The sequence below is a fragment of the Aulonocara stuartgranti genome (genome assembly GCF_965226115.1).
Source record: "Aulonocara stuartgranti genome assembly, chromosome: 1".
Taxonomy (NCBI): domain Eukaryota; kingdom Metazoa; phylum Chordata; class Actinopteri; order Cichliformes; family Cichlidae; genus Aulonocara; species Aulonocara stuartgranti.
In genome coordinates, this window is record NC_138939.1 from 14,826,902 (window position 1) to 14,841,996 (window position 15,095).

Consider the following 15,095-nt stretch of genomic DNA (forward strand, 5'->3'; position numbering starts at 1 on the left):
CTCTTACTGGAACAGTGGCGCGGCTGCCCCTCTGTTGGTCTTCCATGGTTTCTTGTGTTCTGGGGGCCTCTGGATGTCTGGAGTTTTGATCTCCTCCATACCTGCTTCACACCCTGGAGGACGGGGCTGTGGCCCCCCCACACTCCCTAGCAGATCGTTACATGGAGAAACCTTTGGAATACAAGCGCGCTGATCCACACAGGTATGCACACGGGTGTTCACTGCTCGTAGACCCAAATTACACCTTTCTTGGCTGCTACTTCGAAGCACATCTGTCCTGCGTGCTGCACAACAACATTGAATATTTAGTATTTACTGCTGTTTACACTTAGCTAGATTAATGCGATGGTGTTGTGTTTAGTATGTTGCTTTGTTTTTGTTTTTTTTTTGTCTTTTTTTGCTTGTTTTCTATTCTTCTCTCAACAGGTGATCCAGGAGATTTTTATTTTTTTTCTCCCCCACTTTCTCACTGTCCCTCTCCCCTTCTGTTTTTCCTTTCCTTCCTCTTTCTTTCTCCATTTCCTATCTCTCACTCATGTCTGTCCCGTCTGTAACATCTGAAAATAAAATATAATAAATAATAAAAACAAAGATCGACCAAATGGACCAATACGGCAATGCCACGATGATCCATTTGGCAAAGTAAATCCATTGGGTATCCTTGTTGGTCTTCAGACAACAATTCTGATGGCTAAAGAACCAAATGGGACAGGCGAAAAAAACAAAAAACAAAAAAAACCAAAAAAAACAATAAAATCTGTTCTGGTAATAAAGAGAAATCCAAAATGAATTTCCATGTAGTGGCCACAGCTGGAGTCATTTCAAACTCTATAGTTTCCTAATTTTTCACCACTTTTTACCCACAATGCTAACAGCCCATTTGTTTGAACCTCAAAGCCAAACTAAACTATCAACTGACAAGCCAACCAATTAAAGAGGTGGCCCCTTATCCTCTGGTTAAAATTGAATTATTAAACAGAAAGTTCAAAGAATAAACCAACAAAATTAGTAGCCCATGAATAATAAGTTACAATATTGGCTTAATCACCAAGCCAGTGATTCTGACTTCCACGACATACAAACACACACATCAAGCCCACAATCCAATTATAATTCCTCTCATATAGAACCGCAAAGCAATTAGAGTAATTTAATTAATTTGCTGTCTCCTGATTTATCCCCTATTTTTTTTTTCTCCTCGGAAGAGTAAATTGAAGAGAAATACGGTCTCATCGTCATACGGAGCTAGTTACAAAGCTATAGCTCTCGGCTATGCATACGAGAGGCAGTGAGAAGAAGAAATTAATAGTTGTGGAAAAGTGTAGCATTTCCAGGCAAATGCAGTGGAACTAATGAGGCACTTGTTTGGAACAAAAAGATCCACGGCCTGCTGTTTGTGAGAGGGAAACAAAGATTATCTTACTAAGTAGAAGTAACTGAAGGAGAAGGTCAGATTTGCTGCAAGTATTTAGCTTAATTGCGTTTTTGTTGTTTGTCAAATGCAACAGTAATTTCAGTTGTACATTTAAGGGAAATTGCAACAACTATGCAAGACAAAGAACATTTAAATCACAGTTAGTCAGCCGTCTTTTGTAACAGTTGCTATCGTAATGCAGTGTATCACCACATGGCGGCGCCTCCTGTCTCACGACTGGTGTCACCCCCTTTTTGTTCTTCTTCGCACTCCTCCTGTAATGGATGCTCCCGTGTGTACGCGGACTAGTGTGCTCTTCAGTAATGTGTGGTAGAGGTAGCACTTATTTTTGATATTGTAAATAAATGAGTACTTTTTGGAAAGTCAGAAGCTGTTGCTCATTCGCTATCCACCTGCACACCTCCGCGGCTGGCTTCATCTCCACCGCACGTTACAACTGGCGCCCGAACTTTTTCCCCTTGGACTTCAGACGATTTTTGCATCCCGCCGAGGATTCTTCTCTTCTAGCACGTGAACTGTCTCGGAAATCCCCCAAGTTTTGCGGACGCTCGGACGTTTTCTCCAGCCATGGCCGCAGCCTCAGCTCAGGTGGGACCCGACTAATTTCTGGATACCGCGGTGTGCCGCTGCTCTGCTTGGGAGAAAGAAAAAGAGAGAAGCTGACTCCGCGACGCGAATGGACTCCGTGGATTTGTTATTTGGACGTGCTGTTGGTTTCGTCTTCTAAGGATTAATTCTTCTGTGGAGAGCCTGGACATGAACATTTCTGCTGGCTTTCCATTCCCCTTTCCCTCTGCTGAGACTGACTGTAGCACATGTAAGTGAGAACTTGGCCGACTACAACCGTTGGTGCTGGTCTTCGGCTCAGTATAACGAAACGATTTAAAATTAATCTTTGCATTTTTGTCTTTCTAGTCTGATCTGACTCTTTTACTACTATATCAATAACTACACTGTGCCCTGGAGCGGCTTAATTTTTTTGAAATCACAATGGCACACTGCCCAGACGACTCTGACTCAGACATGGAACTTACCTCGTTACCTATGTGCCAGATAGTTGAAAATGTGACTCCTAGCCTTAGCCAACAAGTGGTGGAGTTAAGAACTGAGGTGAATAAGCTTAGTGATTGTTTACGTGACTCACTGAACATACAGCAGAGTTTACTAAGGCAGTGGGACCAACTCACAATGGGGAGCTCTCCCCCTCCTGCAGTCCCACAGTCTCCTGTTTTCCCAATGGCCACATCGACACCTCATGTTCCTGCGAGAGACAAAACTGAACCCACCAACAGTACCAATCCGTTCCTGCCCAGCAACCCATTTCAACCTACAAATCCTTTTCTCCCATCTCACTCACTTGAGCTCAGCAGCACTTCCAGAGTGATTGCGGCAGCTTTACATCACGCAAAACTGGAGCCTCCTGTGTATGCTGGGGACGGCAAAGTGCAACCTGAGGACTGGTTAAATGCAGTTGGCACATACAAAGCCTCATTGAACCTAACCGATGGGCAATTGCTAAACAAACTGCCACACTTTCTTGCAAAAGAGCCCGGGAAATGGTTCAAGGCATTGAGCTCCCACATCACATCATGGGCTCAATTCTGTCAACTGTTTAAGACAGTTTTTCTGCCCTCCGACAACCAAGAACGCATCCTGAGAGGAATTTTAGATCGTGTTCAGGCTCAGGACGAACCACTCCCAACCTTTGTTGCCCACATGTTGAGTGAGTTTGACAAACTGAAGAGTCCTCCACCTGAAAAAGACAGAATCGACCTAATTAGTAAACATGCTCTTGAAAAATACAGAGTTGCCCTGTATGGCGCTAATGTCACTTCTGTAATGGACCTGCTGCTACGTGCTCATGAGCTTCACTCAGTGCTTGGACCACAAAGACCACAGCCTGCTTTATGTAGCAAAGACAACTATAAGCCTGAACCTTACTGCTTCAAATGCTCTCAGCCAGGGTTCACCACACGCACCTGCCCAAACTGTAACACCCAACCTCATTTGCCACAACGAGCCTCGAACACCGCTAGGCATGGCCCAGTCCAGCCATTGCCGGCACCTGGCCCCTCTGACCCTGGCCATGAAAAGGTGGAATTAAGCAGCACCACATCCCAGCCACAATACAGGCAGTCGGGAAACTACAGGGGGGGGAGGACATTTCACAGAGGCCAACCTTCCCCCAGTTACTAACGGAGCCTCACACGCCCGATTCACTACAGGGTGGACACAGTCTTGGACACTTGGAAGACAATTTTTCACAAGTCCACTGGAATACCCCACTAAGAACGAAAGTGAACTTCAATGCTTCATCTGTGGATGCTACCCTCGACACGGGTGCTTCCCTCTCGGCTGTACGAACAGATCTCATTCAAGTAAATGACTCTCACCCTAGAAACACAAGTGAGTGGAATGGTCCTGCAGTTAACCTCGCCAATAATGCTCCCTGTATCCCTGACGGTGTTATTTGGCTCAATATTGGATTCATGAACAAGAACTTTTACCAGCGTTTTGCAATAATACCAGATTTGTCCTCTCCTTTCATTCTGGGAATGGATTTTATGGCAAGAGCTTCTGTTTCTATTCACATTCCCACTAGAACCGTCTACATTGAGGACATCCCCTGCCCACTCGCAGACGATGAAGAGGACCTTCAAAATGATTACTCACATTCACCTGGAACACTGATGTCTTTGGACTTGGTTCGCTCAGACTTAACAGCCAAACTGTCTGAAGCAAGTCGCTCAGAGAACAACAAGGATGCTTTACTCAATCTGCTCAGCAAGTTTAGCTCCTTGTTTGATGGTCAACTTGGTCGAACGGCTCTCACTGAGCACGCCATAGAGACTGGCAATGCAACACCTGTCAATCTCCCACCCTATCGCACGTCACCTGCTAAGAAACGTGTGATTGAAGAACAAGTACAACAAATGTTGAAGGACAACATCATTGAACCTTCCACAAGCCCTTGGGCAGCTCCTGTAGTCATTGTAAATAGAGCGGCCACGGAACCAAGGTTTTGTGTGGACTTTCGAGGGCTCAACCAAGTTGCCCGAAAAGACTCTTATCCCCTGACTCGTGTAGATGAGTCTTTGGACTTTCTGGCAAGAGGAAAGTTTGTCTCGACATTGGACTTAGCGCGAAGCTATTGGCAGGTTGCTGTAGCAGAGGACTCGAAGCCTAAAACTGCCTTCATCTCTCACTGCGGTCTCTTCCAGTTTCGGGTGCTGCCCTTTGGGCTCTGCAACGCACCTGCAACTTTTCAGAGACTCATGAACTCTGTGCTTGCTGGCCTCATTTACAAAACGTGCGCAGTCTACCTGGATGACATTGTTATCGCCTCACCTACCTTTGAACAGCACTTAGTGGATCTTGAGGAGGTGCTGGGCAGACTCCAGGCTGCTGGCTTGTCATTGAAGCTCAAAAAGTGCCAATTCTGCCTCGATGAATTCACCTTTCTCGGGTACCGCATCACATCATCAGGTGTTAAGCCCGATCCAGACAAAGTAAAGGCGGTTAAGGAGTTTGATACCCCAACCTCAGTGAAACACGTCCGTCAGTTCCTTGGCTTGACTGGCTATTATCGACGCTTCATTCAGAATTATGCCCGCCATGCCGAACCTCTTCACGCCATCACCAGAAAGGACAATGCTTTCCACTGGGACGACAGCTGTCGAAGGGCCATGGACACTTTGAAGGATCATGTCACATCAGCCCCGATCCTGTCATTTCCAGACTTCAACCGTCCCTTTTCCATTCACGCCGATGCATGTGACATTGGTCTTGGGGCAGTGTTGATGCAAAAGGATGACAAGGGTCGTGAGTACGTTGTGGCTTTTGCTAGTCGCTCCCTTCACAAAGCTGAACTAACCTACTGCACTTCAGAGAAGGAGTGCCTCGCTGTGATATGGGCTCTGGAACACTTCCGCCCGTATGTTGAAGGTGTTCATGTTACTATCTTCACTGACCACAACAGTCTCAGGTGGCTCATGTCTCGTCAAAACCCAACGGGCCGACTCGCCCGCTGGTCACTTCGTTTGCAGGACTTTGATTTCACAATAGTGCACAAACCTGGTGCACAAAACAAAGTTCCCGACGCACTGTCACGCAACCTTTTGCCTCTGACCTGTGACAGGCCGACTGATCTTTTACCAGATCATGCTGTTATGGGCAGCCTGGACATTCGTACTCTGCCCCCCGTCATTCTGGCTGACCGTTCACAATTGAGACAGCTGCAGTTAGACGATCACGTCACAGGTCCACTCCTCAGAGACATTGAAGCAGACTCTCTGAACAGCTCGGACAATGCCACCTTGTTACAGTATGTTGTGTATGACTCTCTTTTGTATCACAGGGAACCCAAGTCCACATGTGCTTTGCACCCTTTGAAAGAGCTGAAACTGTTTGCCCCTACTTCCATGAGAGGCACCTTGCTGGACTATTACCATGACCACCCCACAGCAGGTCACTTGGGTGTTTCTAAGACATTGGCTAGACTGCGTTTTAGGTTTTTCTGGCCCAAAATGGCAGCTGATGTGAAACGCTATGTGATTTCATGCTCAGTGTGCCAACTCACCAAGCCAAGTCAGAAAAAAGCAGCCGGTCTTATGGTTCCCATTGTCCCCCAGAAACCCTGGGAGTATGTGGGTGTGGATTTTGTTGGGCCACTTCCCCGCACCCCCACTGGTAATGCTTATTTGATCGTGTTTGTTGACTATTTGACTAAATGGGTTGAAGCCAGTGCTGTCAAAGAAGCTACATCTCAGGTAGCAGCTGGTAAATTCGTCACTGACATTTTTGCTAGACATGGTACACCCACTTACCTGATTTCTGACAGAGGGTCTCCTTTTGTGAGTGAGCTTTTTGAACATGTTGTTTCTGCATTAGGCTCGGTGCACAGACTCACTACGGCATATCACCCTCAGACAAATGCTACTGAACGCGTCAACCGGACTCTGAAAACTGCAATCCGCGCTTATGTAGGTGATAAGCACACATCATGGGACAAGTTTCTCCCTCAGATTTGCTTTGCTCTGCGCACCGCCCCTCATGACAGTACAGGTTTGACTCCTGCCATGATGCTTTATGGTCGTGAGTTAGACACCCCGCTTGACCTTATCACTCAGCCTTCTACAGCAGGTGTTGATGAACCGGGTGTGCCTTACCCTGAGACTCTGAGAGCCTCCCTGCAGGAAGCTCACGACCACGCCAAAGCAGCTTTGGACTATAGCCATGACAGACAAAAACATTACTATGACTTGAGACATCGATATGCCACGTTTCGTGTTGGTGACCTTGTGAGAGTTAAGACGCACCCCAGGTCAGATGCTCAGTCTAACTTTACTGCTAAACTTGCACCACTGTTTCAGGGACCATTGTGTGTATCTCAGAGACTCAGTGATGTTAATTACAGGCTCACTTGGGTGGACTCCGGTGTGGATGCAGGTGTTTATCATGTTGTGAACATGCAACCGTTCCATACCTGGGACTCTCTCACTTCCAAAGAACATTCTGTTTCATCGCCTGCCGAGAGAGAGACCGCAGAGGGTCTGAACTCTGACTCTCAGGCCCACCCTGGCCCCCCTGCAGACACTGACATTGGCTCTGAGCCATTCCCCTTTGATTTACCGGACATTGACTCTTCTTCTGGTGTGGGCGCTGTTCCAGAGAGTGTTTCACCCAGATCTGTCCAGCACCCAGCTGCTGGTGGACATTACAATCTCAGGCCCAGACGTTGCCCCAGAGTTACGTCTGGCTGGAGCAACAAAAGATGGACTAATGATTTTCACACAACCAGGCTTGATCTGAAGTGAAATGTTCTGGTTAAACCTGTTTGATGCTGTCTTGTTGCATTGCTACTTTGAGTCATGATATGTAGATGTTTCTGTTTGCTCTACTTAATCCAGTTTTATGGCTCTTTAGTGCGTTAAGGTTCATTCTTGGCATTTACTTTAAAAACAAAAAAAAGGAAAAAGTGAAAAAACTAAGAAGACTGATTTTCCACTGTACATATTCGTCTTATTTTCACCAATTTCATTTTTAAATGGTCTTTTGCCCTGTGTGTGTGCACCAATCTTAGCTGTAACCTCTATGTATAGGGTACTGTTAGGTGTCGTGTGTGTTTTTTCAGCTGTGTACGGCTGAGGACAGCCTTTTTCTCACCAGGGGGGACTATGTAACAGTTGCTATCGTAATGCAGTGTATCACCACATGGCGGCGCCTCCTGTCTCACGACTGGTGTCACCCCCTTTTTGTTCTTCTTCGCACTCCTCCTGTAATGGATGCTCCCGTGTGTACGCGGACTAGTGTGCTCTTCAGTAATGTGTGGTAGAGGTAGCACTTATTTTTGATATTGTAAATAAATGAGTACTTTTTGGAAAGCCAGAAGCTGTTGCTCATTCGCTATCCACCTGCACACCTCCGCGGCTGGCTTCATCTCCACCGCACGTTACACTTTGCAGACAAAGTCACCAATTAACTACTGCATCCAAAGAAGGTCTTTGCCCGAGTCTCGTAAGCTAGCAGACAACAGGACCACAGCGATCGATAACACTGACTTCTAACCTTTCTGGTTTGCTTAAAGCTAAGTGATGCCTGCACAGGATCTTCGATCCAAGCTGCATGGCTACAAGCAGCCTTATCGAAAAGAGTAAACAATCTGAGAAAAGTCTAAATTATCCACAGAAACACATTTCTTCAGTTACTTTATTCACCTTGTAACTTTGCCTATAGGTTAGAACGACCAACATCTTCTCATTGGATTAGGTATTTATAAAAGTAGCCTTTCATTAAATATTATATTAAACCAGTTTGTGGTTTTTAGACAAATCTACGCTGTCTGCTAGTCTCATTTGTCTGCAACATTTTAAACAAACTTCAATTTCATACGCTGACAGCAGGACTCATAAAGACTGACACTGCGGGTGCACTTGGCTGGTCCATCAAGGCCACTGCTGATGCAGAAATCTTATGCAAGAGATTTGTCCCTGTGATACTGCTGAATATTAATGCAAATACAGACAGAGAAAAAAGGTCTGGGCATTTGAAAATCAAAAACTGAATGATGTAAAAAAGGAAGTATCAAGCTGATGCTATTATTCCACATTCGTGCTGACCTGTAGGTCTGAGAAGATTGTCAGTACTTGTGTTTAAGAAATGGAGAAACAACACTAAGCTACAAAATGTGTCCAGAGATGCTTTTTGCTTTACTTTATGCATAAAAAGTCATCAGAGCATCTACTGAAAGAAAGATATCTGGATGCATTCGTGAACAGAATAATCTGGGTATGTGTGTGTGTGCATATCTATAGCAGTAAAATATGTGCAGTACAGAAGGGGTTCAATAGGCCTGGTGTGCACAGCCTGCAGCAGGTGAGCATTATTCGCAGGGAAAACCTTCTCCATATATCACAAACTGAATAGAGTAACTCTGAAAAGACCTGCAGTGGGAGAGTGTGAAAGAAAAAAGGAATACAGAATGAGGGGAAGGACAGGAGAAATGGAGTGATCAAGAACTCCTGCAGCTATCTTTCTTGCATCTGAAGAGCCCAGAGGAAGATAGGAGATGAATATGGAGGATCCTCCTCCCACTCACTTCTCACTTTTTTCTCCTGAATTCCTTCCACTCTTTTTTTCTTTCAACATTTTCACTCGTCCGTGTCCATTTCATTCATTATACCTGTTTTTAACCCTTCCCTTCCTGTACGTTACCTTTACTCTTCTTTTCCTTGTGATCCCATCACTCATGTTTTATTTCCATCATTTCTGCAGATCTTTTTTCCCTCCTCTCTCTTCTGTCAAGCTGTTGATCACCCTGCAGCCCCCCCACCCCACCTCTCATTTTTCATTAATTTCCTGCTTATATCTTTTATACAGAGCCTAAAGCCCCCGCACCCACCCCTCTCACTGGCTTTGTCTTTGATTCTTTGACACACGTTTTACAGCAGTTCTCTCCATCCCCTTGTACACATCACCATCTCTTTCTTTCTGCTGCCCTGTGTCTGCTTATTTATTTATAGGCTGTTGCCGTTTCTCTCCTGTGGATATGCTGTTGCAGGAGCGTGTGTGAGCACAGCTATCCTAGTAGAGCGCTGCCCTTCACACAAGATCAATTAGTCTTTCTTTCTCTGCATCTCTCTCACACATACTGACACAAACACACACACTTGCTGAAGTGCGTAGGTATAATGTTGAGTTTGTACAAACTGAACTGCAAAAAAAGAAGAGACAGAGTGATGGTTGGACAATCGAAGCTGGGAACTGTTGATGCAATTTACTGTAAATTCAGACGTAGATTTAAAGATTTTTGGATTTGGAATCCAACTCTCTCACCATCATTTCACTATTTTTTCCCTTGTTCATTGCGTTTACTTGATTCACTTAGGGTTTTTACTCTTTTATTAATTAAAAATGCTGTACTTATTAGATAAAAATATTTGAGGACTTAACAGTTGCCCTGTTGGTTTAGACATCACATTGCATTCCCAGATTTGAGGGTGATTACCTGCATATACAGAAATCTCAGTTTAGATTTAAATTTTTCTATGAATGGCATAAACATTTTGCTCTGATCTTACAAATTATTTGTTTTAAGCACATTTGCCTGCATGCAAAGCTGAAAATAAGATTCATTTTCACAACAAAAGTTTAAGCTCACTTGAAAAATGGCAAAAAAATCATATTTTGCATGGTTTCAACATGCAACAAGAAGAAATGGGAGTGAGAAAAAACATTTTTTGAGCATGCAAGTTATTGAAATCAACGCTTCAACTGAAACAGGCTGTTTTACAGCTGATCAAAAGTTTAGGACCACACCTCCAAAGAAACCTGTAACCTGTAAACTTCCCTTGCCATCCATCCCCAAAAGTTCTCAATTGGATTTAGATCAGGGGAACATGCAGGATGACCCAAAAGAGTGATGTTATTCTCCTGGAAGAAGTCCCCTGTCCTGCAGGTATTGTGTACTGTACCATTGTCCTGTTGTCCTGTTGAAAAACCTGCAGTCGTTACCACATAGACGAGGGCCCTCAGTCATGAAGGATGCTCTCTGCAACATCTGGACATAGCCAGCCACCGTTTGACGCCCCTGCACCTCCTGAAGCTCCATTGTTCCAAGGAAAAAGCACCTCAGACCATTATGGCGCCCCCTCCACCGTGGTGCATTGAAAACATCACTTCAGTCTCAGATGCCGTCTGATGTTTATGGCGCTGCAGTCAGCACCAGTAATGGCCTTAATTTGGGTTGAGGATTGTCCAGTGTCTTGATGGACAGCCAATTGGATCCTCTGGCTCAGTGCTGGTGAAAGTTTTTTGGGGTCTTCCACTTGACTTTTTTGTTCCATAACCCTCTGGATCATTTAACAAATTCCAAATGACTGTCTTACTGCGTCCAGCTCGGCAGCGATGGCACTTTGCGAGAGACCCTGCTTATGCAGTTCAACAACCTGACCACGTTCAAAAAGGGAACGTTTTTTTTGCTTTTGCCATCAGAACGTCATGACAGTGTGACTGCCTGACAGAAAATGACAATGAATCCTCATTTTTGCACAGATTTGGCCTTTTAAAAGCATGAGGTCCTACACTTTTGATCAGGTGTTTCAGTTTAAGCGTTGTTTTCAATAAATTGCATGCTCAAATTTTTTTTTTGTCTCACTCCCATTTCTTCTTGTTGCATGTTGAAGCTCTACTTGGAACCTTGTTAACCATACAAAATATGATTTTTTGCCATTTTTTAAGTGGTCTTAAACTTTTGATCGAGACTGTATGGAGCCTATGTGGTCTTTCATTTTTGAATTAGCAACACAATGGAATAAAATGCGAAGATCAGAAAACCAGTAACTCAAGGGTTGTCATTGTGGTGATTTTCCCATGTTTTGAATATTTAATTATGATGGTAAAAAAATATGCATTGATTTTCCTGCTGCAGTGATAAACTCGGACATTTTCACTGTGATGTGTTTTATTATGCGAGCTTGCTAAATTGCTAACTAAATCTAATAATCTTTAATCTCTGCTTCAAGAAAATAACAAAAGGAAATTCAGTGCAGAAAAACTAAGAAATAAAACCAAAAAAACATCAATTTTATGTTAACCTAACACACTATCATACCTGTTCATATATGATCAGCACAATGTTGTGAGACTCAGCTCAGGACCTTGTCTGAAATCTCACATGCAGCACACAGCAGGAGTCTGCATCACACACAGACTCCTGCAGGAAGATGCCAATTACCTGCCCTATTCTCACATGGCTGCACGGGCACAGAGATCATGCAGAGTTTGAAGAAGAGCTGGCAGGTTAAAGATAGGTTTCTTTGGACATTTGGGTTCTCTCATCCACCTCTTTGAGTATTATATTTATTCATTTTTAGTTAACATTTATTTTACCATGACATCAAAATTCTCTTTACAAGACAGACTAGCCTGATATTAAAAACCAACAAATACAACAGGAAGTGTTATGATAAAAAGAGAAAAGGAAAACTGAGTTTGAAAGCAAAGCTGAAGATTTACTGGTCTGTGTACATTTCTACCCTCATCTATGGCTATGAGCTGTGGGTAGTGACCAAAAGAATAAGATGGCTAAGCCAAGCTGCAAAAGTAAGTTTTCTCTGAAAGGTGTCTAGGTTCACTCATAAGGACAGGATGAGGAGCTCTGTGAGAGTCATTTGTGAGAGGGTCAGAGTAGAGCCACTACTCCTCATACTGAAAGGAACCACTTGAGGTGATTCAGACATCCGACTGCGATGCCTTCATGACGCCTCCCAAGTGAGGTGTTTCTGACATGTCCAACTGGGAAGGGGCCCCGGGGCAAATTCAAGACACGCTGGAGAGATTATGTCTCTCAGTTGGCTTGGGAACGCTTCAGTGTCCCCCCCAGAAGAGTTGACGGAGGTGACTAAAGAGAGAGATCTGGGCCTTTCTACTTTCAGACTGCTGCTGCCATGACCCAGACTCAGATAGGCTGCAGAAAATGGATGGATGGATGATAATATCTACTAAAGTCTAGGACTACATCAAGTAACTTAATCTTCCCTAATCCCCATGGTAGCAATTGAACACTCTCCGACTCGCTTTCTTAGTATTAAAAACAGTAAAGATTGATCTATACTAAAATTAAACACAATCCAGAAGTTTTGAGATGACTATAAAAGGCATCAGGACGGTTAAATAAACCCATATCTCTGTACTAATTTATACTGGTAAGGTTATGCAATCCTCCCTCATCTCAGTGAACAGCACTTTGAATGCACTCAGACTTTATGCTTATCCTAAAACCAGGTCTGATAAACGCCCTGAATCCAGGCACACATACACAAATATAGGGAACTGATTTCTTTCTTTCTTTCTTTACATCTGATGACATATTAGTCATTCATGGGTGAAACGCAGATTGTTTAGTTTCCTTGACAGTGTACTGCCTGAGCCAAACAGAAACAGGCACACAGTGACTCACCTGTATGCTGGAAGTGTCGTCACCCCGTAACTCATAGCTTCCTCCCAGCGTCCCAGGTGAACTGAAGCATCTAAAGCCATGTCTGTAATTCTGAGCTTGTATAGATTTTCCTCAGGAATTTCACCACCAACGCTTGATAACAGATGCCTACTGCTCTCCAACAGCATTTCCCAATCTGGAAGGTGAATTAAGGAAAAGTAACATTTATCCTGCATCCCCGAAAATATGATTAAAGCTGCAGACTCCTCAGGGAAATCTTAAGGATTTATGAAAACAACATTGCATAAATTAGTTTACTTCTCTGCGCTGAATGATATAAACTATCTGATGTTTGTCTCTCTCCCTCCTTTGTGTTGTTTTATGATGAAAATGGTTACGCCAGCTTTATGGTGATGAAAGCACAGAATCTCAATCCACTTTTAATTAGACTCTTAATTACTCGGAGCTGCCAACCAACCAGTGAAGCCACCACCATCATCATTTGTACATCAGTACATGAAGTTCTGATCTAATCTGATCAGCACCAAAGTAATTCGATCTTACTTACGACCTAACTTAAGACAGTCGAGTTACAGTATCATGTTTCATTAAGCAACTAAACTCTCATTACTTGATGCTTGTCTTATCAGTTACATGAAATATGAACAGCAGACAATTACAAGAAGTTCTCATAGAGATTCGGTGTCCACTGGCTTTAGAGGAACTTGACAGAGACAAAGGATACTGGACTCGGCTTTCAGCCCTTCCAGTCTTGGTAGAGCCTCCTTCAGCAGGCGCCATTTTCCTTCTTCACCCGAGAGCATGAGTCCATCCTGAGCAAAGACATTAGTAAGGAGGGACTACTTTAACATCCACACTGATGAGCAGAAATCTATGTCTAAAACAACCAAACGATCTCGTGAACATACAAGGTCTGATCAACAAATTCTGGGAATCAATCAAAAACTTTTAAGTTTAAGTTTAACAACTTAGATTCTCCATAGAGTAGTGGTTTACACATTCACCTAAAAAACGAAAAACAAAATCCCCAGTTCAATTTTGGGAGGAGACAAAAAAATCTTTGGGTTTGTGACAGGAAGGGCATCCGGTATAAAAATCTGCCATTTCCAATATGTGGAGCTACTCGCTGTAGCAATCCGTAGTGAACAAGGGAGGAGCTGAAAGGAGCTTTAAGTTTCATAACCTTTAAAATAACTTCTTGTGTAGATCACTCCCTGAAGGTCACATTATGAACAACACAATTATCACTCACCACCAGCCCTGCTCGCCAGAACTGTCTCCCCGTGGCTTTGACCTCCAAAACATAAAAATCAAGTTGAAGAAAAACTATTTTGATAGTACAGCTGATTTCAGCACACAGTGCAGAAGTTAAGGGGACAGAATGGGGCCTCCAGAGATCCATCTATGCATAACCGCTGTGGTGTGATGGAATAAATAAACACTAGATTAAGTTTATTAAAAACCCATTGTGTGATTCACAGTGACCTAGTGACCTGTGACCCGTTTCAGGCCAGGAAGGAAAAGGTTACAAGATTAAAGGGAATGAGAAAGAGAAATCTATCCTAAAACGTAGCTTTTTTCTTTAAAATTATGAGTAAAATTTTGTAAAATAAGCGTGCAATTTGTGTAAATCCTAACACATGCACAGAGAGAAAACAGCCATGCGCTGGTTTGATGTCGAGATTAAAGACAAGTAGAATGAAAGAGAAAGTGTGTGTTTCTGTCACTACTGTGTGCAGAACAAAGGTCGGTGGCAAAAAATGAATCAATGCCATTGTTCCAGAGAGTCAACTGAGTGCTCCGTCTTAACTCGTCTCAAACAAACACAGAAGCATAAAAAGCGCAGTGCTAGAGTAAGAGTGAAGTGCCATATAAAGCACAGAGAGAACAAAGCTAGAGGCTGAAGTCGCAGCAGTGACAAAAAGATGATATGAGTGAGAGAAAAGAAAACAGACACATCGAAAGAAAGCGCAGGAGGAAGATGGAGCAGATTAAGATGGATGGAAAAGAAAACTGCAGCCGCAAGACAAGATAATTTTTCTCATTTTTCAGTAGGTGGTCAGAGAGTGAGAGTGGATGTGACGAGGTGGAGCGTGACCGAGTGACAGAGGGGAAGACGAGGAGGAGAGCAGGAGATAACACAGGATGTGTGAGAGAGTGACGAAGGGAAAGGGAGAGGAGGACAGGAAAGGGTACACCGAA

At 43.7% G+C, this 15,095-nt stretch overlaps 1 protein-coding gene across 1 annotated transcript in view; it reads right to left on the reverse strand.

The window, feature by feature from the left end:
• smyd3 (SET and MYND domain containing 3) overlaps positions 1 to 15,095 on the reverse strand; it is a 116,135-nt gene that overhangs the window by 8,362 nt on the left and 92,678 nt on the right. Inside the window, exons 9-10 of the mRNA XM_082552146.1 lie at positions 13,618 to 13,705; positions 12,894 to 13,068 (exon numbers count right to left, since the gene is read on the reverse strand). Coding sequence (XP_082408272.1) covers positions 12,894 to 13,068; positions 13,618 to 13,705 — 263 coding nt within the window. The remainder of the gene's footprint in view (positions 1 to 12,893; positions 13,069 to 13,617; positions 13,706 to 15,095) is intronic.